At 36.7% G+C, this 27,433-nt stretch overlaps 1 protein-coding gene across 3 annotated transcripts; it reads left to right on the top strand.

The window, feature by feature from the left end:
- Positions 1-315: 315 nt before the first annotated feature.
- On the top strand, positions 316-27,433 carry LOC128511610 (transmembrane protein 198-like). 3 transcript variants are annotated; one of them, XM_053484544.1, is made up of 7 exons: positions 316-550; positions 925-1,031; positions 17,203-17,420; positions 21,124-21,398; positions 23,378-23,681; positions 23,887-24,035; positions 25,057-27,433. In XM_053484544.1, the coding sequence occupies exons 3-7, from the start codon at positions 17,267-17,269 to the stop codon at positions 25,207-25,209; spliced, it is 1,035 nt and encodes a 344-aa protein (XP_053340519.1). In that variant the 5' UTR covers positions 316-550; positions 925-1,031; positions 17,203-17,266; the 3' UTR covers positions 25,210-27,433. The 3 variants fall into 3 exon arrangements, with proteins under 3 accessions (XP_053340519.1, XP_053340520.1, XP_053340518.1); XM_053484545.1 differs by lacking the exon at positions 925-1,031 and having other exon boundaries at positions 23,887-23,967; XM_053484543.1 differs by lacking the exon at positions 925-1,031.

Here is a 27,433-nt window from a genome sequence, read left to right as displayed (position 1 = left end):
GCACACACACACACACACACACACACACAATTTGATTTTGAACACCAATTAGCCTAACCTGCATGTCTTTGGACTGTGGGAGGAAACCAGACTTCCCAGAGGAAACCCACCAAGCACAGGGAGAACATGCAAACTCCATGCACACAGACCCAAAACGTAACTCGAACCTGGACCATGGAGGTGTAAAGCGACAATGCTATTCACTAAACCACCGTGCCGTCCAATATTGAACACATTTAGGGTCAAATTTCAAAAATTTCTTGGGAATCGAGGTGACACCGGTCAATCTGGCAACCCTGTTTGTGATTAGCTTAGCCGCAGCGCTGCATCCTTTCAAACCCGAAGTGGAAGTCTGTCAAACTTTTTTTCCCCCACGGCAGACGTGGAGAAGAAACGAAAAGCTTAGTATGTCGAGTTTTAAAGTCGTTCGGTGTCTCCTTTTGGTCTTTTAACTGTGTTTTTAGTTCTTTAGCTTGACATTTTCGGGCTTAATACGAAGCTTTTCGGCGTTTTCCTCCTCTGGCTTATCGATTACAGGAGCTCCACGTCGGTAAGTTTAACTCACATAAGCCTGGCACTCAAACTATTAAGCTTCAACGGACATTATTTGAAACTATTTGAACGATTGTAAAACACTTTGGTTTGACAATGAGGTTTTAATTATGATTTGGCGTTACACTGAGGTACAGAGAGACGATAAATATACGTTTAACGGTAACGTTAGCTAACGTACATTAGTTCTATTTATTCATTTAAATATATTTGTGTTGATTCAAATACTGTATGTGGTTATTTATGTAGTTCTTTATGTTTATTTCCCTCACGTTTTAAACAATCTTTTGTTGCCAGGACGATTATTATTCTTTTTTTTATTATTATTATTATTATTATTATTATTATTGCTATGGTGATTATTTGTCTTAGCAACACCAAAGTATGGGGGTTCACCCTTTACCCAGCTTGTCTGCACTCTCAGCTGTGTTTAGATGAGTCACGACATTCACGGGATTCAACACGTGTATATCATTTTGGTGAGAGTCACTCCAGTCTTAAATTCTCTACCCTGAAGTTTTTACCCCTAACATTGTAATATCACTTTAGTTTATGATTTTTTTAGTCATTCGTGTTCTTTCAAGTGTGTATCAGTATACTCTGTTGTGTTAGTGCACAGATAATTTGAGGTTTTGTCTTAAAGTCACATTGCATCTCCAATTACAGCCCCCCACCCTACACACACACACACAGATGCTTCCACCAGTTGGCTTGGAGCAGATGGACTTCACTAGAAGACTGTAGTAGAAACGCAGACAGTTCGTCCTTAGCTTGAGAAAGAGGGAGAGGTCAGCAAGGAATTGTAGTGCGAAGCAGATGTTACCGTCACCTTCTCAGACCTTTCGTTAATTTTTTTTGTTTAGTATTGACACTTTAAACGTCTTGCTTACAAATCAAATTTGCTCACATTTTCTCCTTATCTCGAATATTTCCTGTCCAAATTCTCCTTTCGTTCCACCCTTGTTCGTCTCATATAACTGCTGAAATCACGCACTTGCCTCATGTATGATATTTGATCCGCTAAGTAATTTAATACGAGGGCGAGTTAAAAATTATTTGCGCTCTTGGCTGTATAATTTATTTTGATAAATAAAATACATTTTTGATGTAATCTCCTTACACCTTGTCCATCTGTCAAAAGCTTTTGTATTTCCTCATTTATACATGTTGTAGGCTGTGCTGCGAGCCGTGAGACATGCACCACTGTCTTCATGTCTTCACTTCTTCAACAGAACTAAATCTTTGTCCTCGTACGGTAGGGCTGCTTTCAGGGGACCAAGGAGATGAAAGTCTGCTGGAGCAAGATCAGGACTATAGGGAAGATGTTTACCACCTTAAAATTAAGCTTTTGTGGGCAGAAGTGTGTGGACGTGCATTGTCATGCAAGATCATAACACCCTTGGATAGCAGTCCTCTGTGGTTAATCCAAAGTTTAAGCTTCAGCTCTTTAATAAGCATCTCACAATAACAAGCACTGTTGATTGTTGAACGTTTTTCCTGATAATGTTCCAATACTGGCTCTTGAGGATACCAAAAAAGTTTGAGCATAAATCTTCCAGTTGATGATCAACTTTTTTACTTTGATTGGTCGGCAATTAAGGATGTTTCTGTTCCATGCTCTTCAGTCTTCTTTTAGGAGTGTAGTGATGAATTCATGTCTCATCACCAGTAATGATTCTCTTTAAGAAACTTAGAGTATCTTTTGTGCAAATCACAAGTCGGTCATCCGTTTTTGCCCACAACGCAGTTACAAATAATGAACTAATAAAACTCATTCACACCTGCACAGCTGATAGGACAGTGCGGCCAACAGATATTTTAATATAACCAGAGTGGGGATAATTTTTTACTTGCCCACATATTAGCTTTATTAAAACATCAGTTTTCATGATCTGTATATTTTAAATGTAAGCAGTTGAAGGGTTTTGGGGTAAAATTACTGAGCAATGTTACATACAGGTAAAGCGTATTTATTCACTTGAGAGTCCCAGAGGAAAATGCAATTCAGACATGTTACTTAATTCAGTTATAATTATGAAACTGTTATAAATAAGTGGCGTAACAGTGTCAGAAGACACATCCACAGGATATTTGAGAACTTTGAGGTGAATCCATTTACCATGTAGGATTTTTTATTTATATTTACTTTTTTTTGTCATAAACAGTTGCTAGGTCATGTGTTGAAATTAGGGGCCTTTGAACATACACTGTGTCGTGCTCACTGGTGGCCAATTTAGTGCCATTGCGAACAAAGAGTGTGGAGGAAAAAATGCTGGTAGTGTGAGAAAGTTTTGATTAAAATCTGAGCGCTGCTGTGATGCTCACTTAAAAGCCACCAGAATACATGTTTACACCGAATACATGAGACGGGTATGGAGACATTTTAGAAAAACACAGTAACGGACAGAAACATGGTTTTACTACGTCAATAACCACGTTGAAGAATTGTGCTGTTTGTATGATCCCATTTTCTTTACACGATCACACAGTCAGTGATCGACTGGGCCAAGGTTTTATTGGAATCACCCTGTACAGTTTTCGCACATAAGTATAGAAGACTGCAGAATTCACACAGTGTTAAATTAGCTTAAGGCAAAACCAGGTAACCAAACCTGTTTTGAATGAACGACTACATACAGGGTGAACCAAAGTTTATTTCATGTCTAAAATGTTTGTTCACAAACTAAATTTACAGGGTACATTATCCACATGACATTTTATAAAATTGAGCTTTGTTTTGTTTATGTTGGTCTGAATTTTAAGTGTAACTGAACTTTTGCAGTGTTTTAGTCAGAATTAACCCTCCTATACACTTTACATACAGTACATTTGACATAAATAAATTAAATAAATAAATAAAGAAAAGCATTGCCTAATGTGATCTATCAACTGGTTATTCTGATATATACACAGGAGTTGAAGACCATTACTAGTGAAAATTTTAAATGTTTAAGTTCTATAAATGTGATGTCATGCAAAATCCTATGCAAATAGTGCATCACATTTGGGGGTTTTACTAATTTAAATCTTGATTTGGAGCACATGGCTTAGCTCCTATAGATATGTAATTTATTCTGTTGTGCTACTATGGCTTTTTTTCACATTAGGGACTCAGGCACAGACCACTTGACCTCACAGTTCAGTACTGTGTGGATGACTAGTGTGAACACTCTGTACTGTGTCTGGCCATGGATCAGTGTACAGTATTTGGGTCCACTTAAAAATGTGGTCTCGAGCATGGTACACTCTACTCTGACACAAAATACAAACAAAGGCCAATTGCACCAAAGCACTTAAGTGGACTGTTATTTTGAATGGGACTACCATATCACCGCCTGACGCGTCCAAAATGCAGCACAGCCATAGCTGATAGTGTTACTTTAAAAATTGTTCTTGGCGTTCATTTTTGGATCACAAACCAACTAGCTGCCATCTGTTGTATCGGATTGTATAGACATGCAAGTGTACTAAGGTATGGAACAGTATTAATAATGTGAAATAAGATGACTAGGGGGAACGGTTGTTATTGTGTGTCTGGGTAATGCATTCAAAATGTGTGTGTAATTATATATATCTCATTATTAGGGGTTTATAATATAGTGAAAATATTCTTTAATATTGTTTATGGTACGAATCATGGTATTTATCATGCTTTATATGACCCAGTTCTCAATTCTGCTAAAGAATCAGGAAGATAAGGCATTTATCAACCAAAACTGAAAATTTAATACCTTTCACCTACTGCACCCTGTTGGCCATAGCGCAAAATTAAGTCTTGATACCTCATAAAGGGTTTAAAGAAACATCCAGTGAAACAGTTTTTAAATTTCTTAAATATTTTTTTTCACAATGTGTTAAATAATAAACAATAATGTTAATTTGAGTCAACCCAACATAGATGTAAAATCTGTTTGTTTGAAATTGCTTCTTTCTAATCAGTTTGTAACAAATAGTTTAAAATTGTGATATTTGGAAAACCTCAGAGAAGAGTAGTGACAATTTATCTCTGTCAGAAACATTAAAATCAACATTCGCTTGCTAGATAAGTTGAGATCACATGCCGTTTTGCCTTTGGATTTACGATGTGTTCCTTGTAGCGCTGAGTGCTTACAAGTTCCAAAGCCTCGTTGATTTCTATACTTTGTGACATTAGAGCTTTTGCAGTCCCATAATCCACAATCAAAACATTTGTCATTTTGTCATACCTGCTACAGGTAATACCACTAAGTTAAATAATAATGAATCATTAATCCCCTTCATGGAGAGAACAGCTTATCTCAGACCAGGATTAGCTTTGTCTCCCTGCTGGATGGCTGATAACCACAAATATCTCTCTCATATTAGTGGAAAGCTAATAAAACTGTCTTCCAGGTTTTTGACCTCATATGTTGTGACCTTCCCCAGGCACAACAACTGCATTGTAAAACCGCAGCTTGTTTGTTTTTTTAAAGTGTGTCTGATATCACAAACAAGAGCTTTGTAGCTGGGTTTAAAGCATGAGGAAATTGTAATAGCTTATAAAAAAAAAAAATAGACGTTACACAGATAAGATGACTTTCTTAAACTTTTCATTCTGTCTGAGCAATGTGGTTTATTAAAGTTTAAGATATTGGAGATACTGGAGCATCTGATCAGAAGACGCGCTAGCTCTCTTGATGATCGTTTCATCTTAGCATGTTAGTTAGCTAGCGAGCATTAGGAATAGATTTAAAGTTTTAAATTTCACTTGTTGTCACCTGCAATCTTTAAACTTTTATATTTTATTGCTGCTACTTTGTTTATTTTTGGTTTTAGATGTAGAAAAATTAAATAGTTATAGATTTTTTTTTTATTTCTCCTTCATACTGTATTAGCAAAAAAATCCTTTGAGTGTTGATTGTTTGTCTTTGTTGTCTTTTGTTAATTAGCACATGCCTAAAACAACCTCAAGATAAATGATTTATAATGCACAAATAGATAATTTGTTTTAATAATCGATAGATAATTCAGCTATAAAAATATTAATTAGTTGCAGCCCCTATCCTGTGTAAACCCTCCAAATACTAGAAAATCCCCAGAGCTCAGCAGTTTCTGAAATATGTCTGGCACGAATAATCGTGCTGCAGTCAAAGTCATAAGGATGAAATGTTTTACCACAGTTCCTGAACATTAATTTAATCTTGTCATGGTTTCTGCATCATTTTACGCATTATGCTGCTGCCACATGATCGGCTGATTGAATAATTGCATAAACATGTAGGTGAACAGATGTTCCTTATACAGTGGTTGAGGAATGCATAGTTTTATTAGGGAAAGTCACACAATCGAAGAGTTCAATAAACCGCCTTTAGCTTTAAATAATAATGTGGTGAATGTGGCAAATTCACATGTGAAAATGATGGTCAAATCATGGTCCCAGAACCACTTCTTCAGTACATAGTCAACTGACTTAATAACTAATTCACGTTAATTAACAAGCCTAGACGTGACCGGTTAAAGCAACATCAGATCATAACATAGCCTCTTGTTCACGCAGTGTCCACTATGCCTTAGGGATGGGAATCACATGGGACTAGCTGATATGATATCACGATACCTAGGTCCTGACTTTATTTTTATTGCCATCTGTATAAGTATCAGAATTTTATATATATCCTGATTTAATATTACATTTTCAGGTGTTACAATTGGAAACACAAATAATTGTATAAGTATAAGAAAAATTGTATTGTATAAGAAAAATTTATAAAAAAAAAAAAGTTGATTTTGGAGTTAGTGTGGTGATCTTGAATTATCACACAAAATAATTGCAATATGTAATGAAAATTACTTTTCCCCATTTCTACTATGGATGATGGGTACATCACTTTCTGCGTTACCCTTCTGCGTTACCCTGACATTTTCATAGCTCTGGAATAGGCTTAGTCTGGGCTCAGCAGAACATATGGCTTGTGAGTTTCTTCTGGTCACACAGATGTTTAGTCCTAATTCTGCAAGTGTGTGTGTGTGTGGGGGGGGGGGGGCAAATGCTCTTACTTTCACATTTAAACATAGCCATAATTTCCACTTTTTTAATGGCAAAACAATAAAATTTTATCAAGCATTTAAGGTATCTATATTAATGATTTACTTTTCTTTTGCTAAATCAGTTGTTCAAAACTGTTCTTACAGATTTTAATGATGGTATCTCCCAATTGCGGGCTTTTTTTCCTTAATTTTATTCTTTGCTTGATTCAGGCGATAATTTGACACTTTTGAAAGGGCAGATCTTTTTTGGCTGGGCAGTGTATATCGAACTCTTTAGAAGGCATTTTACATGCTGTTATTACTAAACCAAATATTACTTCATTGTAAGTAAGGTGAAACCTTGTAATGTGAATAACGTAGTTTGCGAGTGTTCAGTGAGACGAGCAAACATTTTTAATAAATTTTTACTTAAAAAATGAGCAAGTCTTAGTTTACAAGTGCCAAGTATCATGTATCACGTATCATGCTCTTCTTGTTTTGATGGCAAACTTCACGTGATCACAACTGAAACAATGTTTTTTCTCTTTCTTGCGCTGCGGAATTGTGGGTAATCATCTGCCCTGCTGGGTCTTAGTGCTCGTCTCTTACTGGTATAATCAACATCCGTGCACGCGTGTACTGTTTACTATAATGCTGTGACCATGTGCGTGTGTGTGTGAAACATATTTTATTTTGTGTTTGTAACCGGATGTGTACAGTGCGCGTGTTCTTATAACACGTATATGCGCATGTAAAGCAATAGAAAGTCTCATTAGAGAGATTAAAGATCCATTTTCTCCCTCTCTGTCGCTGTATGTGCACGCGCACATGTAATTTGACACTGTGCCACTTCACACACACTCTCGCCTTTACAAACCCCCCTTTCGGCTTCAAACACACACACACTCTCTACACAGTAAACACTGTTCTGTCGCTATTCTTTTCTTTTCTAAGATAAGATGCAGGTTCATTTGTTTGTTCACTTGTTTTACTTTTTCAGAAGTAATTCCATTAGTATGCGCTTACATCAGTGTCATTAGTGATGTTCCTTGCTAATTTCTTCGACCAAACAGTCTTTTCTTTAATGTGTGTGTGTGTGTTCGTGTAAAATTCAAATGAGAGAAGAAAGGTTTACTGTGTAAGATGAGAAGTGGGAGGCTGATTCTTCCTACTCTTACTTCACACACATACACTCACACGCACACACACACACAGCATCTGCGTGAATAAACGGAAACACTTATCTGTCGCGATTTACTTTTTACTTTTTTTAAAGGTAAAGTGCAGATTAAATTGTTTTATTTTTACTTTATATTTTGTATTTATTTTTTGGGGCTGTAGAACAAATCATTTGAGTTTCTATTATTTCTCATGGGAGAATTTGCCTTGATTTACGAGTGTTTTGGAACATGAGCCCTCTTCCGGAATGAATTATGCTTGTAATCCAAGGTTCCACTGTACTGCACTTTGGGTTTGAGTTATAATGAGTGTTAAGATTCAGTTATCTGGACTAATGTCCGAGGAATGAAAGCTAAGTTTCTACCATCTTCATGATTTTAAATATTTATGGTGATAAATATTCAGAGTTTTATAGTTGTGTTGATATAGAACAGTGTGTATCAGGCATTGGTTAATAAATGTATCTTGGTGTCATGAAAGGGAGCATAGAAGTGCCGGTCGTAGAGAAGAAGGCGTGGTCTGTTAGTTTCAGTGAAGGGGGTGTGGCCTATGTTAAAGGCACATGTTAATAAACCTCCAATCACTCTTTCTTTTCAAATTCGCTATGAATTAGTCTTAAAACCCATTCATTACACAAGTTCACATCAGTTTCAAAACACAGAAAGGCAAATTAGTCTTAAAACTCACCTGCGTTAGAAGCTGTGTGCGCCTGCGTGCTCACACCTGTTCAACCCACACTCATTCTCAAGTTGAGTTTTAAGATTTCTGAGGCAATAAAGCAGGGTACTTTGCTTAGAACCCTACAGATGGTAGTCTTCAAACTCGTACATACATAGTTTTTTTTTCAAATTTAATATTAAGTTAAAATCTGTATTCATGTGTAAGTTATTAAGCAAGTTATTTTGTATTGTTTAAATGCTGCCGTAGGAATGGGCTATATGTAATAAGGTGTTAAACTTTGAAAACCTTTTTTAAATTTATTTTAACAGTATAAAAAATGTGTAGGAATGTGTATAACACTGCGATAGAATTGAAAATATAATATTGATATAATATTGATATAAATTGAATCACTGCCTAGGTATCATGATAATATCCTATCATATATCAGGCGGTCTCTAGTGATTCCCATCCCTATCAAGAAGACATTTGGCAAATGGCATATAGGCAGCCTAATAATGAATAAAGTAATACACGTAGTGTTATAGAGTGTAGAGTCTCTTTCCCTGCCGAGCTGTTTCACCCAGACAGCATTGATTGTAGGTTATGGATGGTATGAGGCAGGACCACCAAAACAGCATTACAACCCATCCATGATCCCAACACGCCTAGCATGTACACTTTTAAGTGGCCAGGCAGTGTTTGGTTTCTTTGGTTGTTTATCTCTTTAGTAACTTATTCAGATGTATTCATTTCCGCTGGTCTTTATCTAAAGCATAATAGCTCATAAGGGTGTGTCAAAGGTTTTTATACACCCATGACCTGCTCAATGTGGCTGGCAGTCATGTTGATGCATTACTGTTTTTCTTTTTTTCACCTCGACTCCTTTAATTTTCTTCATGATTGCTCTAACTCAATCACATGTTCATGCTTGAGCTGGTCCGCTTGCTTACAGGTGTGTTTCATATTGCTAAGCTTTAACACCTGAAAGTACAGTTGAGTTCAGTATTCTGCTTGTGTGTTGAACATGTGAGTAAAGAACAGAACAGCCTTTATTGTGCACAGCATTTTGTTTCCTCTCATTCACAGTAAGAAGCTCTCCAGTCTCTTCACAGAAAGGCCGCTATTGTTCACCGGCTTTAGCTGCAGAGAGGATCAGGGGGCATTTGTGTGAGAGAAAGGGGGGATGCGTCCGGTCAGATTCAGTGCCCTTTACTGTGTATGACTTATTTGCATAAGTTTTGTACAGTAAGTACAGCGTGAGGTATTTCTGACTAAATGCCAATAAATGGGAAATATATTTGGGTCATATCCCCGGACACAGGAATGTGGCCAAAAGGAAAGTCATAAATATTTTACTTTGCGATAGGGTCAAAAGTATATGGATATGAGAATAATTTCTCATACGTTATCTTGTTCACCCTGGACTATGTTTCATTTTACAATATTGTTCCCATGCTATTTCAGTCATTGTTCATTAAAGAACAGCTGTCTTCTGTGCTGTCCCTACATCTGCCTCTCTTTCTCTTTCTATTCTCCTCTTTTTTTTTTTTTTAAACAGTTTCTTAGTGTCCTTAGATCACAGTCCAAGTAGTGTGGGGTGCGCTCTCTCTTTTGTCTGTTTCTTTTCCTATTTTTCTGAAAGGGCTTAGTAATCGTGGCCAAATTCAAACATTGTCTCTTTCTTTCTCTCTTTCTTTCTTTCTCTCTATCTTTCTTTCTTTCTTTCTTTCTTTCTTTCTTTCTTTTCTCTCTCTCTCTCTCCCCAGACCATATCTTTTCCTTTTTTCTTAAAGGTTGGTTCAGTAATCATGACCAGAGCCACTTTCTCTCCTTCTCTCTTTGTGTATGCTTGTGAATGAGTGATGGAAGAGGCGGTTGGAATGCATGCCAGCTCCTCAGTAGGTTTTCTTTATTCACTTTGTGACAAACAATAGTAACGATTCAGTCACAAATAAATACTCTCACTTCACACCACCCAGGCCAAATCCAGGACGCACCCATATCATCACCGATGATATGCATTTACTTGCTTTATCCTATGTTTTGGTTGCTAATGCTAATGCAGCTAAATTTTCTAGTTAAGTCTTTATAGCCAAGTTCTCTAGATAAGGCCTGAGTAACTAACAGATCCTGACTAATGGGGATATTCTTGTCTATTTTCCATCATCTTTTAATAAGGTTTTTAACATGTTCATGCCTTAGACAGAATGTCAGTCGGACAGTGTGCACACAAGCTTTTGTGTTTTTGTATTCTGTCTTTGTGTCATGTGTAAAAGACATTTAAGATTTTCCAGTGGTTCCGCATACCTCTATAGAAAGCATTTCTGGTTCTGAAATCAGTAATAAATAAACCAGGTAAAACCACTTTGCTGTCCACAAACTCGCACCTCAGACGTTTTTTTGCTCACTATAGGTACAGCATTCACCTGCATCACGTCATAGTCAAGCACAATAGGTTTAAACATGGCTTCTTGTCAAGTAAGAACATAGCATTGCAAAAATCTGTAAAAAACAGTATTGAGACCACTATGGTTGGGTGATTCCAAATCAAATAAATTTTGTTCTAGTGAAGCCATTGCTTTTTGTTTGTTGATGTGCTTTAAGTCGTCCTAATGCTAAATTAAGTGACACATTACTTCACACATCGTCTTTTAGCAGACGCCTTAAGGGTCAAGTTAAATTTGACTGACTGGTATTTAAAGGTATTTATTAGTCCCTCATGATGCTGCCACCTACATGCTTCACTACTGGAACGTTCTTTAATAATGTGCTGTTTTTTGTTGTTGTTTTTTTTCCCTCAGCCAATTAAATGTTTTGGTACTATGCCCAGAAAGATTAGCTTTGCTATCATCAGATAACATCATATTTTACATACATGTACATGTTTCTGTGAAATTTAATGCATAATTCTGCAAACATTAGCCAGGCTTGGAGTTGCTTGGATAAAAGGCTCCCGTCTTGCCACCCTAGCCAGTAGAGCAGACATGACAGGAATTTGGGACATTAATGTAGGGACAACCAGTGCTTGCAGAAATTGATGCGTTTTATATTGCCGTAGGCCTTTTGGCTGCCTCCCTGACTATTTTCTTCTGCTTTTGTAATTAGATTTAAAACAATAATCCTTTTATTATCAATGGCCCATTGTATTTTTTTTGTTGGATGTCAGGATAGAGCTGGATTTTATTTATGCTTAATCAGTCATTTTAACTGATTGCAGGTGTGAACTAATTAGTATGCACATAAGCTTGATTGTGATTGCTTGATTTTGAACACTGCCACATTCCCACTTAGGGGAAGATGGTGGTGTTATTATTATTGTTTCTTTTTCTTTACGCCAAACATTTCTGGATATTTGTGGCTTTTATGTGTTGCAATTTTACAATAAACATGGTTCAGATTTTTTTTGTGTGTGTAACATCACAAAAACCTGCCATTTTACCAGGGCTGTGTAGAGTTTTTCTTTCCGCTGTAGCTAACTTTTGTGGACAAGTTGCGCTTATCAAAAGCTGTGTGGGTGATTCCAGAGTATGAAGTTTTCCCCTTGCATGTTCCTCTCTTCCTGTTTAACTTCCTGTGTGTGAGGGGAAAGGTTAAGCAGAGCTAGCCTGCTTCCTGTTTAGTGCATCCTGGGATCAGGAAAGGAGGGTCAGGGGTCACAGTCGAAGTCATCTTCCTGATTAATTGTCAGAGGATGAATTAAAATGCTCATTGATTATGTAACGGTTTTAGATTTTAACTGCCCTGATTTCAACGTCATAGGTTGACGTAAAGGCATTCACATGGAAATGTTGATTTGTGTGGTATTTTGGTTGGTGAGCTGGTTTGTCTTCCTAAAACTGGCAGTATTTATATTTTTTTTAGTTAGTGAAGTGTAGCGAAGGACTTGGAGTGATATCGTGAGCTTGTTTGTTTTATGGAAGGTATAGGCTACAGGGTGGCTTTGTCTGTATGCCCGTCATTAAACCCCCTGCCATGCCCAGATATCTTCACACATACTTCACATATCTATTACTATATGAAAAGGTTGCATCAAAATATCTTTGTTCCTAATTAATGGCAATATTTTGAACAGATTCAAGTTTTGTTAAGCTTAATCAGTCAAACTTGTCTTTGTGGGTAAACTTGTAATGGCTTTAAAAATGCAACAAAGTAAAATATATTTGTTGGTAAATTCGTTCAGTGTGTTCTTCATGCAATTTTGAGAGTCGTTGCAAAATTTCAAACAGCTTTCAGACATTTTCTAGGTAGATTGTGGATGAAATTATTGACACCCTTCCTATTTACAGTTGTTGGACTTTTTTGATTGTGGCCTTGTTTTTAGACATTCTTCTTTTTCTCAGCTTTCACAGAAACAGGTTAATGATGTAAACTTCATTACACTGCTGCATAAGGGGAAAAGTAATTCATTTTATCTGAACCAACTACATATTTAACATCAAGCTGTTGTAACACTTATGGGACAGTGGATGAAAATATTATTACATGTCAGTCCTCTTTTGAAGGTTGTGGTACTGCAATACAGTCCTTCTATACCATGCCATTCTAGGAGAAAAGGGTTTCCGGAAACAAGCTATACCAGAATTAAAATTAAAGCCTATGGAGATGAAACAACTAAAAACGACATGTGGCTACACTCAGCCGCTCCCCTATGGCCTCCGAAGCAAGCTTCCCACAGGACGGGAAATCTGTCAGCCAGCTGTTGCTCTGATCCTGAGTTTCAGGTGTCTGTATGCCCGTCATTAAACCCCCTGCCATGCCCTGATATCTTCACACATACTTCACATATCTATCACTATATGAAAAGGTTGCATCAAAATGTCTTTGTTCCTAATTAATGGCAATATTTTGAACAGATTCATGTTAAGCTTGATCAGTCAGACTTGTCTTTGTGGGTAAACTTGTAATGGCTATAAAAATGCAACAAAGTAAAATATATTTATTGGTAAATTTGTTCAGTGTGTTTTCTTAAATAGTTGGCCGTTAGCCGTTTTTTGGAATAGCAGGGGTCCCGAAAGAACTAGTCTAAATAGCCTGATTTTGAAATATTTGGATTCGTACCACTGTTTCTTCGTGGAGCCCGGGTAGCAGATGGCATTATCTTAGCATCAGAGAATTTCCAGTGTTCCACCAAAAAATGCTCTTAACGAGCTCATGTGCAAATGGAACATCTGACAAGCCACAAGAGTAGATCCCAAACCGGCTGAACGAGACGTGCAACGGATCAAGTTCCATGTAAACACTACGAGTGAGGAGGGGGTTAAAAAGGGCTCCCTCGCTCTTTTCATAAGGCTCGATGATCTCATCCTGTCATGATCCGATTACAATAAATTCATGTTTTCCTCAAAGAATGAACAGCCAACGCCTGGCTTTAATCTCTTTTTCTTTTTCTCTCTTTTTCTCTGTTCACTCTGTTCGTGATTTGTATAGGAATGAGGGCGGAAAACGACAGGCTTTTTTCTGGAAATGGAGGGAATCTCTGAGTCAGGCTGTGATATCTCTCAGTCTCTTGAATATTTTTCTTTTTTTTTCTCTCCCTACCACCATCTGGTTTTTATCCCTTGCTAGCAAAGGTGCTGCCATGAAGCGAACACTAAACAACTGGGTACTTCTTAGTGACCACGATTTAGTCTAAGCATCTAGAACTTTTAAATAAGCTTTATTGTTTAATATGAGCTTCATGACTCTGCCAGTGGCTGCATGCTTGGATGCAAAATAAGCAGTTTTCAGAATCAGCTTTTTTTTTTTCTTTTCTTTTTTTTTTTTTTTTTACATTTTTTTTATTAAACAGTGTAATGCAGAAAACACACACACAGACTCCTGGAGTTCTTCCCTATGGCCTTGCCTTACAAAGCAAGCAGTGTGAGAGTGTGGCTCTTTCTCTCCCTCTCTCTCTCTCTCTCTCTCTCTCTCTCCCCCTCTGTATATGGAGGAGAATGAAGCCATTATAGGGTGATACAAAGGCTTTGATCTCCTCCTATGACCTCCTCAGTTCGTTAAGCTGGATGCCTGTTTAAGGAATGATTATGATTGGCCAAGCGCACAGCGTTTAAAAAATGCCCAGCTCTCCTTATTCCTCATTGGCGGAAAGACATAATTAATTCGCATTTGAATTAGAAATGTGCACGTTTTGCTAAATGGGTTGATTTAACGGTGAACCTGTTTCATTGCTGATTTTCCAGACAAATTTTGGACAAAAAAATCTCTACCCCAACCCCTTACTTAAATTATTTTCAGAATCATTGCTGCTGTTTAGAGAAAACCCACTGTGTGTCAGAAAATAGTGACTTATAGGCTGTTATGTTTGTTGCTATGGATACATCTCTCCGGGCATTTTCTCACTGTTTTTATTTCTCTTTACTTGTTTTTCCTTGGTGTGACAATGCCAATAGAGAAAGTGTCAAAATGTGCAAATCTCAAATCATTTCCAGTAAAAATTATTAATTCAGAACAGTGACTGAATATATTCATCTGTATGAAAATAATTGTGGAAGAAATGTATTTTTTTTTTTAATGCACAATGCTCAGAACATCATGTTGGCATCACTTATTCTAAACCAAGACCAATAGTGGGTTTTTACCTTTGGGCAACGGGTGGCTTGGGAGTTTTTGTGGTGTTTAATTTTTCTAGTGCAAATGCATCTGAATATTTTCTGGTTGGAGTTTTGATGACAAAGAAAGTGTTTTCTGTTTCTAAATATTGTAAACAGGATAAAGTGTATTTAAAGATGTTGAATTTCTTATTGCATTTTCACTCAGACAAAGCAGTAAATCTGACAAGGTAAAGAGTAAACTTTACAGTCTTTACAGAAAAGCTAGAATGTTGTGAAAACTGTCATTTTCTTTTGCAGTTTAATCCATAAAGTGAACAACATATTCTAGATTTGTTGCATGTAAAGTGAAATATCTCAAGCCTTCTCCATTTTCAGTTTATTAATTGCAGCTCACATGGTTAAGCAAGAGCTCCCTATGCAAGAGCTGACAAACATACAGTATTATAAATTTGTTTCTGTGTTTTTTCCATATGTGAAGTGGAGTGTGAGTCCATTTTGTGTGTGTGTGTGAAAAAGCAACTGAGACAGCACAGTAACAAGTCAGTCAACATTTAGAGGATAATTATGCAGTGATGTTGGGATCCTGTGAGACTCAACCCAAAAATTGCTGGAGCTTTGTGTTTGTGTTTTTAAGTCCATGCCAATAATAGTGGTCTGCCAGATAAGGATCTTGAAGGACAAAAGGGGACCTGTTCATTTCCATGGAAGAGTACTAGACATGGTGGATTGTCTGTGTGAAACATTTACAGCACTGATCTTTTTAGTGTTGCCTGTGTGACATATAAAAGGCAAACCAAAAGCATGAGACTGTCCATACAGGACACGGCTATACTTTTAGTTACAGTCCACCCACAATTATATAGAGGCAGATAATATAGTAGGGTTGCAGTACACAAACCTTTTATTAAAAAAAGACGTGTGTGTGTGAGTGAGAGAGGTTTCAGCTGTGCACGTTTTTAGACACTGGTCTGTAGAAGTGTAGAAAAGAGTGATATGTTTAGATCAGTAGTTGTCAATTGTCTTATTCTTAACAATGAAGAGTATCATACAGGCCTGAATGCTTGAGCATTACAATGTCGGGATTCACTGACTTTTTTACTGTGGAAGGCATTTGGATGGTTTGCGAGTGAGAATAGTGAATCATTAACTATGGTGAGTTTAGTTGCTGGATCTAAACTCTATTGAACCACTTATGTGAGGTGTTGGATATGTTTATCCTCCATCCCAGGAGTATATTTGGAAAGTGGTTAAATCTGTGCCAATGTGTTTAAAAGCTATTCTGGGAGCTTGTGGTGGCCCAACACATTTTAGTGATTTTAAAATCAGAACCCAATTGGGTGTAAACATTTTAATGAATTTCATACACTTCATAGACAAGCAAAAATTCAAGCTTTTTGTATAAGACATGAGAGGCTACGTTCTTATGTACACATGAAGATACCGTAGTATAACCCTAAGCCTAAACGTTTGAGATGTGATGTGTATCATTTTCTTTTACTCAGTTGGTCTCTTGGATTCTTGCGCTTGCCAGGTCGAGGATACTCAATTTGAAACGTTATCTTGTTTTGTCCGAGTTGATGATTTTTGCATTTCGCACTTTCAACAGATCTTTTTTTAGATTAAATGCAAAGTTTGTTTCACTTTTTATTTTTAAACATTGTTTATGAAAATGCCATTGTAATTTGAATTAGACTACATGTTTATTAAATGTAATCTGGGAATGCAGTTGCCTTTGTAGTTATCATTTGAATTTCAGTTAAATCTGTAATATGACCATTGAGGTCTCCTTGTGTTGATGTGGGAGAGAAATACATTATCAGGCCCCTCTGACTCATCAGCTAACTGAAGCTGGAAAGATGCAGGGTCAGAATGTTTGTCCTCAAAGTGCTTTTGGCAGAGTGATTCCGGTTGATTGTTCTTTTGTTTTGTTTCCAAACTGAACTTTTCAGGTGTTCTAAACTTAAGATTATGCCCCTAATCATTTTAATTAATGTGATTTTCTACTTTGTCCTAATGTTTGGATCTGACCCAATGGGTTTACAGTTTTTTTTTTTTTTTTAGCATTTTAGCAACCTGGAAATATCAGGGGAATTGTTTTTGTGACAAAAGGTTAGACTGTTTCCTTTTCTTACATCAGGCAATGTAATCCAATCCAAAATGTTTTTTTTTTAATAATGACAATACTGTTGACAACAGGCTGTATATGCGTGCGTGCGTCTGTGTGTGTGTGCACTTATACAAGCCAGACTAACAAAATCTTTTTTGTCTTCAGTCCCGATGACCTCAGGACCATAACTGATCTCCTGGTAAGACTTGGACACCCTTCTCCTGTAAAAATGGCCGACATGGCCGGGCTGGGGTCTGATGACACATTGAAAGGCACAGGAGAGTTGGATCCATGTTTGCTGGAAATCGACAGGAAGTACGAAATTGTCCCTGCTGTTATCTCTTCCACATGCTGCCTCTTTGGGATTATCTACTGCTTCTTTGGTAAGTTGAGATTCCAACTTTACTTTTAAGGTTTTTTGGTGGTACCCTGTTTAAAGTTGGAATCTGTTTAAAATTATCTTGTTCACAGTGAAAGGTGTGCAGGTAACTGGTTATACAGTACACTCTGCATACTACCAGCACTGTTTTATTTTCACCAGTATTCAGGCTGCACTCTTGAAAAGCAACATAAAGACAGCTGTCTTTTAAAGTCCAGTTATTTTGGCCAACACAGCTTTAAATTGCGTTGTTTGATGGCTTTTCAGTTCGGATAGCTAATCTACTGTTCAATGACTAACATGACATGGTAGAAAGCATTCAACCAGCTCTTATTATGTGAACTTGTAACTAGCTGGTTAGTAGGGATGGGAATTACCAGTCACCTCCCGATACAATATTATCACAATATCTTTTATACCTATATGATCATCAATTAAATTAATATTGTGATTCTATAATCGATTGTATTGATTCTATACAATGTTTAACCTTTAAAAAAGTTTCAGGACTAATTCAATGTAACTTATTCTTTAGAACATTAGTTTTCTCATTTAAAAGCCAATTGTACCATTTAAACTAGGACTGTAGCTATCGAATATTTTAATAATGGAGTATAAATTCAATCGAGTAATCGGATAAAATGTACTTTTGCTTATTTAAAGAGCAATGTAAAATATATGAGAAACAGATTAATTGGTTTTATTTTTTAAATGCATACAGCTAGGGATGCACCGAAATTTCGGCCGCCGAAAATTTTCGGCCGAAATAGCATTATCGGTTTCGGCCGAAACGTAAGAAAGCGCCGAAAATAAAAGCCGAAATTGGTGCCACGCCTCTCCCATCCTCCCGTCTCGTTCGCGCTGTCATTACGCATCAAACACGGAGTATGTCGGCGGTTTGGAAGCACTTCAAAGTTTCAGATGAGAACAGCAAAGTTGCAATATGCAACATTTGCTCTGCAAAAGTTTCAAGAGGGGGTTCAACAGCAAAGACATTTTCGACTACAGGTTTAATACACCACCTTAAGTCAAGACACGCAATTGAATTTGAGGAATACCGTCAAACAACGTTGGTTAAAACTAAGCCAACTAGCACATCAACACCCTCGGTTGCCACAGTTTTCGAAAAAATTAAGACATTTGCAAATGACAGTGCTAAAGCACGTGACATAACAGAGAAAGTAATGGAATTCATTGCTTTAGATGACCAGCCGTTTTCAGTCGTGGAGGACATCGGATTTCGTAGGCTAATACACCACATTGAGCCGCGTTACACACTGCCAAGCAGACGGTATTTTGCAGAGACCTCTCTACCTGAAATGTATGACCGTGTTGCAAAACATGTTCATGAGCTCATGACCACAGATATCTCTGCTCTAAGTTTTACCACAGACATATGGAGCTCTGACTTTTTTGCACAATTTTGTTGCAGAAAGAAATTTTATTTAGTTTTGTTATTGTTAAACAGCCTTATTACTGTTATTTATTATCAATAAAAGTTTGATTGCTTAATTAATTTGTAGTTTTTTTAATACAAACAAAAAGAAAATATTTTAAACATGTTTTTTAATGAAGCCATTTTCGGTATCGGTTTTCGGCCAAGTGCATCCAAAAATTTCGGTTTAGTTTTCGGCCCAGAATTTTTATTTCGGTGCATCCCTACGTACAGCATTTTATCAAAAATAAACATTGTCATTATTAACAATACAAGGAATCGCTTAAAGTTGACTAAGAGGAATTAAGTGCATTACAATGCCATACATTGTTATTTTAAAGCATTTCTCAGATGCAAAAACTAAAAAAAGGTATTTCAAATGACTAAGTATCAAAAAAAAACAAAGGCACACATTAAAATAAATAAATATACAAAAAACACTAAGTTGTGCAACTTAATTTTCAGGACTAAAAGTTTCAAAATCTACAGCTCAGGCATAACATAAGCCTTTACTGACAATTTCTGTCGTTTTCTCTTACTGGTTTCTTCTTCTCTTGACTCGCTGATAATTTTATCGTTCTTTTCCATTTTGCAGCCCGCAACAGAACGCTCCCTCAAATCAATACACAGCTAACTGTTGCATGCTTCTTCGTCTGGGTTTACTGGTGGCTTGCATTCGGAAGTGCGCTGTCATGCCAAACAAATAATTGGGCAAAAACATAACGCAAGCTTTTAGAATTAATTAAAAAAAGCTTTGAGGCAGAAGATTTTGCCTCTATAATTTTTTGTAATCGAAATACTCGACTTATCGGAGGAATTGTTTCAGCTCTAATTTAAACAATACAAACTAACTTCTTTGCTGTAGGATTAAAAAGAACTGGTGATGTTCTACCTCCATGAATGTCTCTAAAGTGAGTTTTGAGTTTGATCACTGATCTGATTGACCATCATCTCTATTATAAATGTAAATCTCTACTGGTTAGTATGAGCAAGATGGCTTAAACCCACATGATATGACCATGTTTGCTGTGCTTTTTTTTTTTTTTTTTTTTTTTTGCCATTTCACACTTGTTTAGTGGTTAAAATGCTTTCTGACTTTCCAGTAAGAAATGAAAATCACCAGTAACCATCCTGTAAATAATGACTAAAATTATTCAATAAACTTTACAATTTATTAATTTTCAGGATTTGCTTTTTTTTAATATATATAAAGTTGGACTTTTGTCATACCTAAAGTTCAAATTTGAGGTATGAGTGTCATTTTATGAATACAAATTTTAGAGATGTACCTTTTGCCTAATTTTAATAAAAAAAAATCCCCCCCAAAAAACGTTTATTAATAGATAATCTGTTAACCTTTAAAACTTAAGCAGCGTGGATCCATGGCGGAAACAGCTGTTTATACTTTAGATATCAAACTGTGCAATTGGGTTATCGGAGATTTTATTTCTTGAATAAAATGACATGAAAATAAATGAAGAAATACATACATTCATACATGCATACATACAAAAAAATGAATCTCTTCTCTCTCTTACGCCATGAGCTGAGTATCTGAGCCTCGCTCCTGCCCACATGACTGTAAAAGCGGCAAGTTTGTAAGATGTGCTTGCACGCCATGTTTGGGCTGCTTTCTTCTTATGTGTATGTCTATGTCCTAAAAATACATAAATAAGGAATGTTTAAACAGTGCTGTCTATCATTCAATATTGAAATAAAATTTAAAAATTTTGTTTGTTAACTTTATGTTCATTTCTACATTAAAATATTGACATCTCTCAACTGCGTGCGTGCATGTGTGTGGCTTTTACAGTTTTTGTGCTTTACGAGAACTGCTGCAGTTATTTCAGGGCAGTCACTTTTGTTTGACCTCAACCACTCCCATACTCCCATACACTTTGCCTAAATGAGTGTGTTGTTAAAGTCGCATGCAACTGAAGAACATCAAATCATGAACGATCAAACCAAAACTCAACTTATAATAAGTTAAGACTCGGATAAAAATGAGAGGTTGTTTTACTGTTATGATGCACAGCTTTGGTCATGTTGGTTATTTTTGCCATTAAGATACACAGTTCTTCTCTGACTTAAAAGTAATGATTCATGCTGTTATATTAGAAGCCCTTAAATTGATTTTAAATAAGTACACAATACATAGCTACTGGATTCTGAAAAAAAAGCCAGTATTTAAAACACACCACAGCAATGTGCTTGTATGGCAGTTGAGCTTAAAATATTAATTCCAGACATTAATATTAAATCTCTGTTGCAGGTTATCGCTGCTTCAAAGCCATCATGTTCTTGTCGGGTCTGTTGTTTGGCTCGGTGATTATCTTCCTGCTGTGCTATAAGGAGCGGGTGTTAGACACACAGCTAAGCATAGAGGCAAGCGCTGGCATTGGTCTGGGCATCGGCCTTCTATGTGGCCTCGTCACCATGCTAGTGCGCAGCGTCGGCCTGTTTATGACTGGCATCCTGCTCGGCCTGCTCCTGGCCATCGCCAGCCTTTTGCTCACGCACCAGCTATACACACCCAGCACCCTGTGGGTAAGCACACAATACATCACCTAAAATATGCCAACACACTCCATATAGTATTTTCAGCTGAGAACACACCTTAAAGAACACTCAGCAGTCTGTACACCCAGCACTCTGTGGAAATGGGCACACTCTGCATCCTGAAATACACTAAGCTTTGGTGATTTAGTTTTAAAATTCATGCCAAGCATCAAGCTATAGCTTGCTTACTATATTTTGCATTTTCAATGACACTCAGCACTACACACCCAGCACTTTGTGGGTATACATACACAATATACCTTTTTTTATGAAGTTGTTGAATGAATAGCTTTTAGTTAAAAAAACAAAAACATTTGTATTGTGTACACATCAGCAGCTCTACACACCCATCAGCCTGTGGGTACAAGAGATGTACACTTCCTGAAATGTGTGAAGGTTTGTTTCAGTATAGGTTAAAAAAACAAAAAAACAAACGTCATGCACGCATATTGTTCTTTTATATGTTCTATGTGGTATAGTAAAATAAGTCAAATAGAACAACACTGTGTGTGCAAAACCAATCAACCCTTCGCATATTTCAGGAAGTGTACAGTGCTTGGACCCACAGGGTGATGGGTGTGTAGAGCTGCTGATTTTTACCCAATAATTATATACACGCAGGTCAGTAAATTGATCATTATATTTTTCAGTTGTATATAAATAAGCATATTATCTCTATATAAATATGAACTGCATGCTGTCTTTTCAATTATGAATCCACCTTAAATAAATCTCAGCAGCTCAACACACCCATCACCCTGTGGGAACAGACAATATACTTATGTGAACTTGAAATACTGTATGTGAACTTGCTTAAAATGTTACTGCGGATCATATTTTTAGCTAAAATTACACCCTGGATGGAACGCCAGATCACACACATTCACACACTCCGTCATACTTGCAGGCAATTTAGTGCAGGCAATCCACCTACCAGCATGATTTAAATAGTGGAAGGAAACCTTAACAGATACAGGGAGAATAAGTGCAAAACCACACAGACAGTAACCTAAGCTCAGAAGAAGCCAAAGACCCTAGAGCTGTAAGGTGGCAACTCTCCCAAACTGCAAGTGTGTCTAGTTTATATGAATTATTCGGGATTCAGGTTTAATTTGTTTCCATTTAGCTTAAAGGGCAAACTGTTATGGTAAATTGATAACATGAAGTGTAACAAAGGCTTGAAAACCTTTGCAAGTTTCTTGCGAATGCCTTTTAGAATGCAATTATTTATAATAAATTATAATAATCATGAACTATAACTGAATGAAATATACTGACAGGTCATATTCTGTAGACTTTTGTTAGCTTTCTTAAGTTTTCATATACTTAATATTTAGGTGATGTATTTAATTTAAAATGAGGATTTTACAAAATATTTATGAAATTTTGTGTGTGTAATAAAATACCTAAGCTATTTAAACCCGACGATAATGTATCTATGAAAATGCAGTGATTTACACGATTTAAAGACAATATAGCAAGCTTTACGTTCTTTACCTTTTTTATGCACAGGTTTATACACACTCAAAGCATGAGTAGGATGTAAAATTCCATCTTTTTTTAGAACATTTCATGTGAACTGTAATTGCTTATACAATCAATTTCTGAATAAATCTGTTTATAACCAGCTTGACAAATTAGGCCTATTGATTCCAGACATATGTTAATTTTAATTCATTCACATAAACATGTTTTTATATGTGCATGCAAAAGGCTTTGTTTACATTTTCTATCATCGCACATTTGTACATGCTTCAACATCCATCTGTTTCTGCTTGGCTCATGATTGTTTCTGTACATTGTGAACCTGAATTAGACCATATGTGCTAAAAATGCTTTAATAGATAAGAAAAATCTTTCTTGCACTTTTATAACAATGCATCATGGTTATAGAGTTAAACATGAAATCCCATACTTGATGTTTCTATGCATATTTAACATGGAGTGTGTGTGTTTGTGTGTGGCAGGTGCCTGTAGGTGTCCTCCTTGGCACTGGCATGTTATGTGCTGTCTTAACCCTTCAGTGGCAGAAATTTTTCACCATCGTCTCCACAGCTGTATTTGGGGCTGCCATCATGACAGTGTGTGCTGATTACTTTGTGGAGCTACTGGTGCTGGTCACATACATTTATGACTGTCTGCGACTCGTCCCTGGTCCCGCACCGCTCTGCTGGTACAGCTGGGTCATCCTGGCCATCTGGCCTTTCCTTAGCATCATGGGAGCATTAGTGCAGTGGAAGCTCACAGCCGAAGGTTTTTCACACACTGAAGGTATTATAATGATGATTATGAATTCTAATGTATTGTTAGGTAATATTCCTAAATAGTTACTGTTGTTATTCCTGAATTAATAATGTACATCAAAGTGCTGTTTATACCAAAATTTATTTCATGAGAATATCAAGATCTTTTCTCTTCAGCTCGTTGCCACCACATACTTATTTACTTATTATTTTAATCTTTTTCTCCCTCTTAGTGATCATCAACAGAAGGCAGAAGCGATTGCAGCTGATGAGAATAAGACAGAAAGATGTGAAAAAGCTGCAACTGTCTCCAGGTCAGGAGGGGACGTATCGCCGTAAACCAACTCCTGTAAAACGCTACGCTGGAGATCTTCTAGCTCCAGTTAGTTTCAATAGAACCAAGCTGATTTATTTATTCTCTTCAAAATGTGAATGTGTGAATAGTTCCCAGATGTTGGACTGTAGATGACCAAACTGGGTATTTAGAATGTTTCTGTGGTTGAGTTTCTCTCAACCATCATGGCGGCATTTAGCATTGAAAACACTGGCATTCACTTCTGTTTGTCCAGTTGTTGCTGCTCCAGTAACATTTATTTTCATATGGCACAAGCCAGTTGGAGGGCAAAAAAAAATCGTTGGCACTTGTGTTTGAGCAATGCAAAATCTTCATAAGAGAGGTCAATAGAGAATGGCCAGAGTGGTTTAAGCAGACGGAAGGAATACAGTAACTCAGATAACCACTCTGTACATTTGTGGTGAGCAGAAAAACATCATCTTTAGTGGCCCAGACATGTTAAAATTAATTTCAGAGCGAGGTCAGTAATGTACAGAGGATGGGGCAATAATTCCCAGTTGAGTTCTGTAATGTCTAAGTCGTGCAGTGGGCAGTATGAGGTTGTGCATTGTCCTGCATAAAAAAGAATGCCTTTAGGCCTTGTTCACACGGGCGTTTAGTTTTTGGATAAACGAACGTGCTCTGAACGTCCTAGACGTTTATGTTGCGTTTTGTAGTGGCGATCGATTGACTTCTGCACTGGCGTTGATTTGTTTCTGTCTAACGTCAGCCTGCAGCCCAAATTGTAGTTTGTGTGTTAACCTGTGGATGCAGTGTCGAGAACTGGATATGAAAGCCCGCCGAAGGAATTTTTTTTTGTGGTTTATGAAAAAAATTTTTTTTTTTTTTTTATATATATTTACACATCTGTCCTTTGGTTAAATCTCCTAACTTTTTATCAACTTATCTAACTTTCTTTTTGGTTTGTGTTATAGATAATTGTGCCCCATAATCTTAGAAACCACACATGCAGATCTGTTACTGGAACACACAAAACATACACAGAAAAGTTTGTGTGTTTTGCCCCAATTTTAACTCTTCTTTGCCTCTGTCTGGTTCACCCCTTTAGAGTTACCTGCAGAGTCTCCGGGAGCGCCAGATGGGCACAGGCACATCCCTGAGCAGTCTGAGTACCGCCAACCATACTATGGTGGATATGGATTATGATACTGGATCTACAGTCCCACTTACACACACCACAGCAGCGGCAGCACGTACCTGAATATGAGCTACTACTTTCACCAGTGGTTAAAGAACTGACTGTCCTGATAAGAGGAACACAAGATTGTGTGGTACTTTATAGTAAAGGAAAAGACTGAGTATGACTGAGGCATTGGTCAGGGCTAAAGTCCACTGCAAAGAATTATTTGATCATTTTTCTAACCTTAATACAGCTCTGTTTCAAATGAAGACAATATCATTCACTAATACTAGACTAAGAAGGTCTTATTAGCAGTAGGATTGATGAGTATTGAAGGAGAAAATATATATCAATATAAAGAGTGTGTGAACAGAACATTTATGTAGGTTTAAATTTTACACAGTGGATTTTTCAAACAGCTACACACTGGATCCATCCCAGTTTTAAAGTTGCAACATGATGTTGTATTCATAAAAATGTAAAAGCCTTTAAAAACTTCAGAAAAACACTGTGATTACCAATAGTAGCGATGGAGCTAAACTAGCTGCATGTATTCATTTTTCTAGATGGAAAATGGGTTCTACCCTTACTCAGAGCAGAACTATTCAGCTGTGCCCTTTGTCTGTGGCATATGTTTCTGTGATCACAGTTGAGTGCGTGGTGTTCCTTGTGGGGAAATAAACAGATGCAGTTTACCAAACAGACAAAAGAGGGCTCTAAAACCTCAAATGATTAAATGTATCTGAATAAATAGGACTCTCTGTGTAAGTCTCTGACGGTCTTCTATAGCCTCTTGGAGAAAAGGGTTCTGGATAGACTTGAGCTCTGGATTGTTTGAATAGTCTAGTTCAAATCATTAGGACTTCAGTACTGTAGATTACTGTATATGGGTGTGAACAGACTTGGTAGTCCTTTAACATTATTTGGCTCTTTCGTTGCCAGATAGTAACCTGCAAACTAATTAAACAGTATTTATTCTTGTAATTGCCTGCCCTGTCTTTTCAATAGGCCTCAAAATGTTCACTTTTAACCAGCAACAACATGATGATATCTTATTTGGCTTTATTTTTCTGGCTATAAGATGCTTCTTTGATCACTGCAGCTGATGCTATAATTTTAAGTTTTTGTTTTATTACTATTATTTTATGTGAAGCCAAATGAAAAACTCAATTTTGCATGGATGATAGAATGTTAGTGAAGTGCTAACTATTAGTGTGTTCTTGCCATTTTAGCGAACAATACAAAAAATATGACATAAAAATCACTTGCCTTAATGTAAATAGTAAGGGTTGTCTTTTCCATTGTGCCTTAAATAAAATCACACAATTAATGATGTACAAAAAGCAAGAGAAGTTTTTAAGCAACTTAGAATTGTAAAGTTCTTCATTTTTTTCGTTTGATTAAAAAAACAACAGCTAATGATTTAAAGAGGCATCTTATATTCTGGAAAATGTAGTATTACCCTTAAATTGTATTTTAATGAACATGAGAAAAGACAGAGCAGAGACATCCCGTTTTTCAGTCAGTTAAAACGTTGTGAAATAACTCCATTCTGTGTCCATATATATATATATATATATATTTTAAACTATGGGTTTGTACAATAGTGTATTAATGATTTACTTGTGTCTGTGATGCATGTGTGTAATTTTCCACAGTAGTGGTTCTGTGAAAACGCTGACTGATCAGCAGTTTTATTATTTTAATGCATTTGTGTGTTAATGGGAATGTCTGGACGTGTGTGCAAGAGAAATGCAAAGAAAATCTGCAGTAAAAGTATGCTAGAGCTGTTGTCATACTAATTTCTTTAAAAAAAACAAATGTGATGGGTCTTTAGAGACTATTAGGGGGTTGGTGTGTGTTTCTGCACTTAAACTCAAACTGTGTCAATTAGTGCCTTTAGGTGGAATGAAGCTGACTGACCATTCTATGCGCTTTGTTTATTTTGGTCATCTTGTATGTAAGATGTTTTTGTGACTCCCTTTAGAAGGTGACCATTTGATGTCACTCCAGCGTTGCCTTTCGTAGGTGAGACCTGTCCAGTATCTCTGAACATGTCATTTTCATCTATTAAAAATAATCTGTACATAAGAATCAGTTGTTTACTGTACTAAGAGGAAAAACTGGCAAGAACAAATTATACTAGATGTGTATCTGTATTATTTAATTCTCAACAAGCTGAACAATCCTCAAATATTATTTGAGATAGCTATCTTAAAATGTTTGTTTTTCATGTGAATGTGTTTTGAAGAAAAGTTAACCTTTAAAAAGCAAACTTTTTTTGAATACAAAAAATTCCTTCTGA

The sequence above is a fragment of the Clarias gariepinus genome, chromosome 23 (genome assembly GCF_024256425.1).
Source record: "Clarias gariepinus isolate MV-2021 ecotype Netherlands chromosome 23, CGAR_prim_01v2, whole genome shotgun sequence".
In the NCBI taxonomy this organism is placed as follows: Eukaryota; Metazoa; Chordata; class Actinopteri; order Siluriformes; family Clariidae; genus Clarias; species Clarias gariepinus.
The sequence above is the reverse complement of the archived record's forward strand: the minus strand, read 5'-3'. Positions and strand labels throughout refer to the sequence as shown.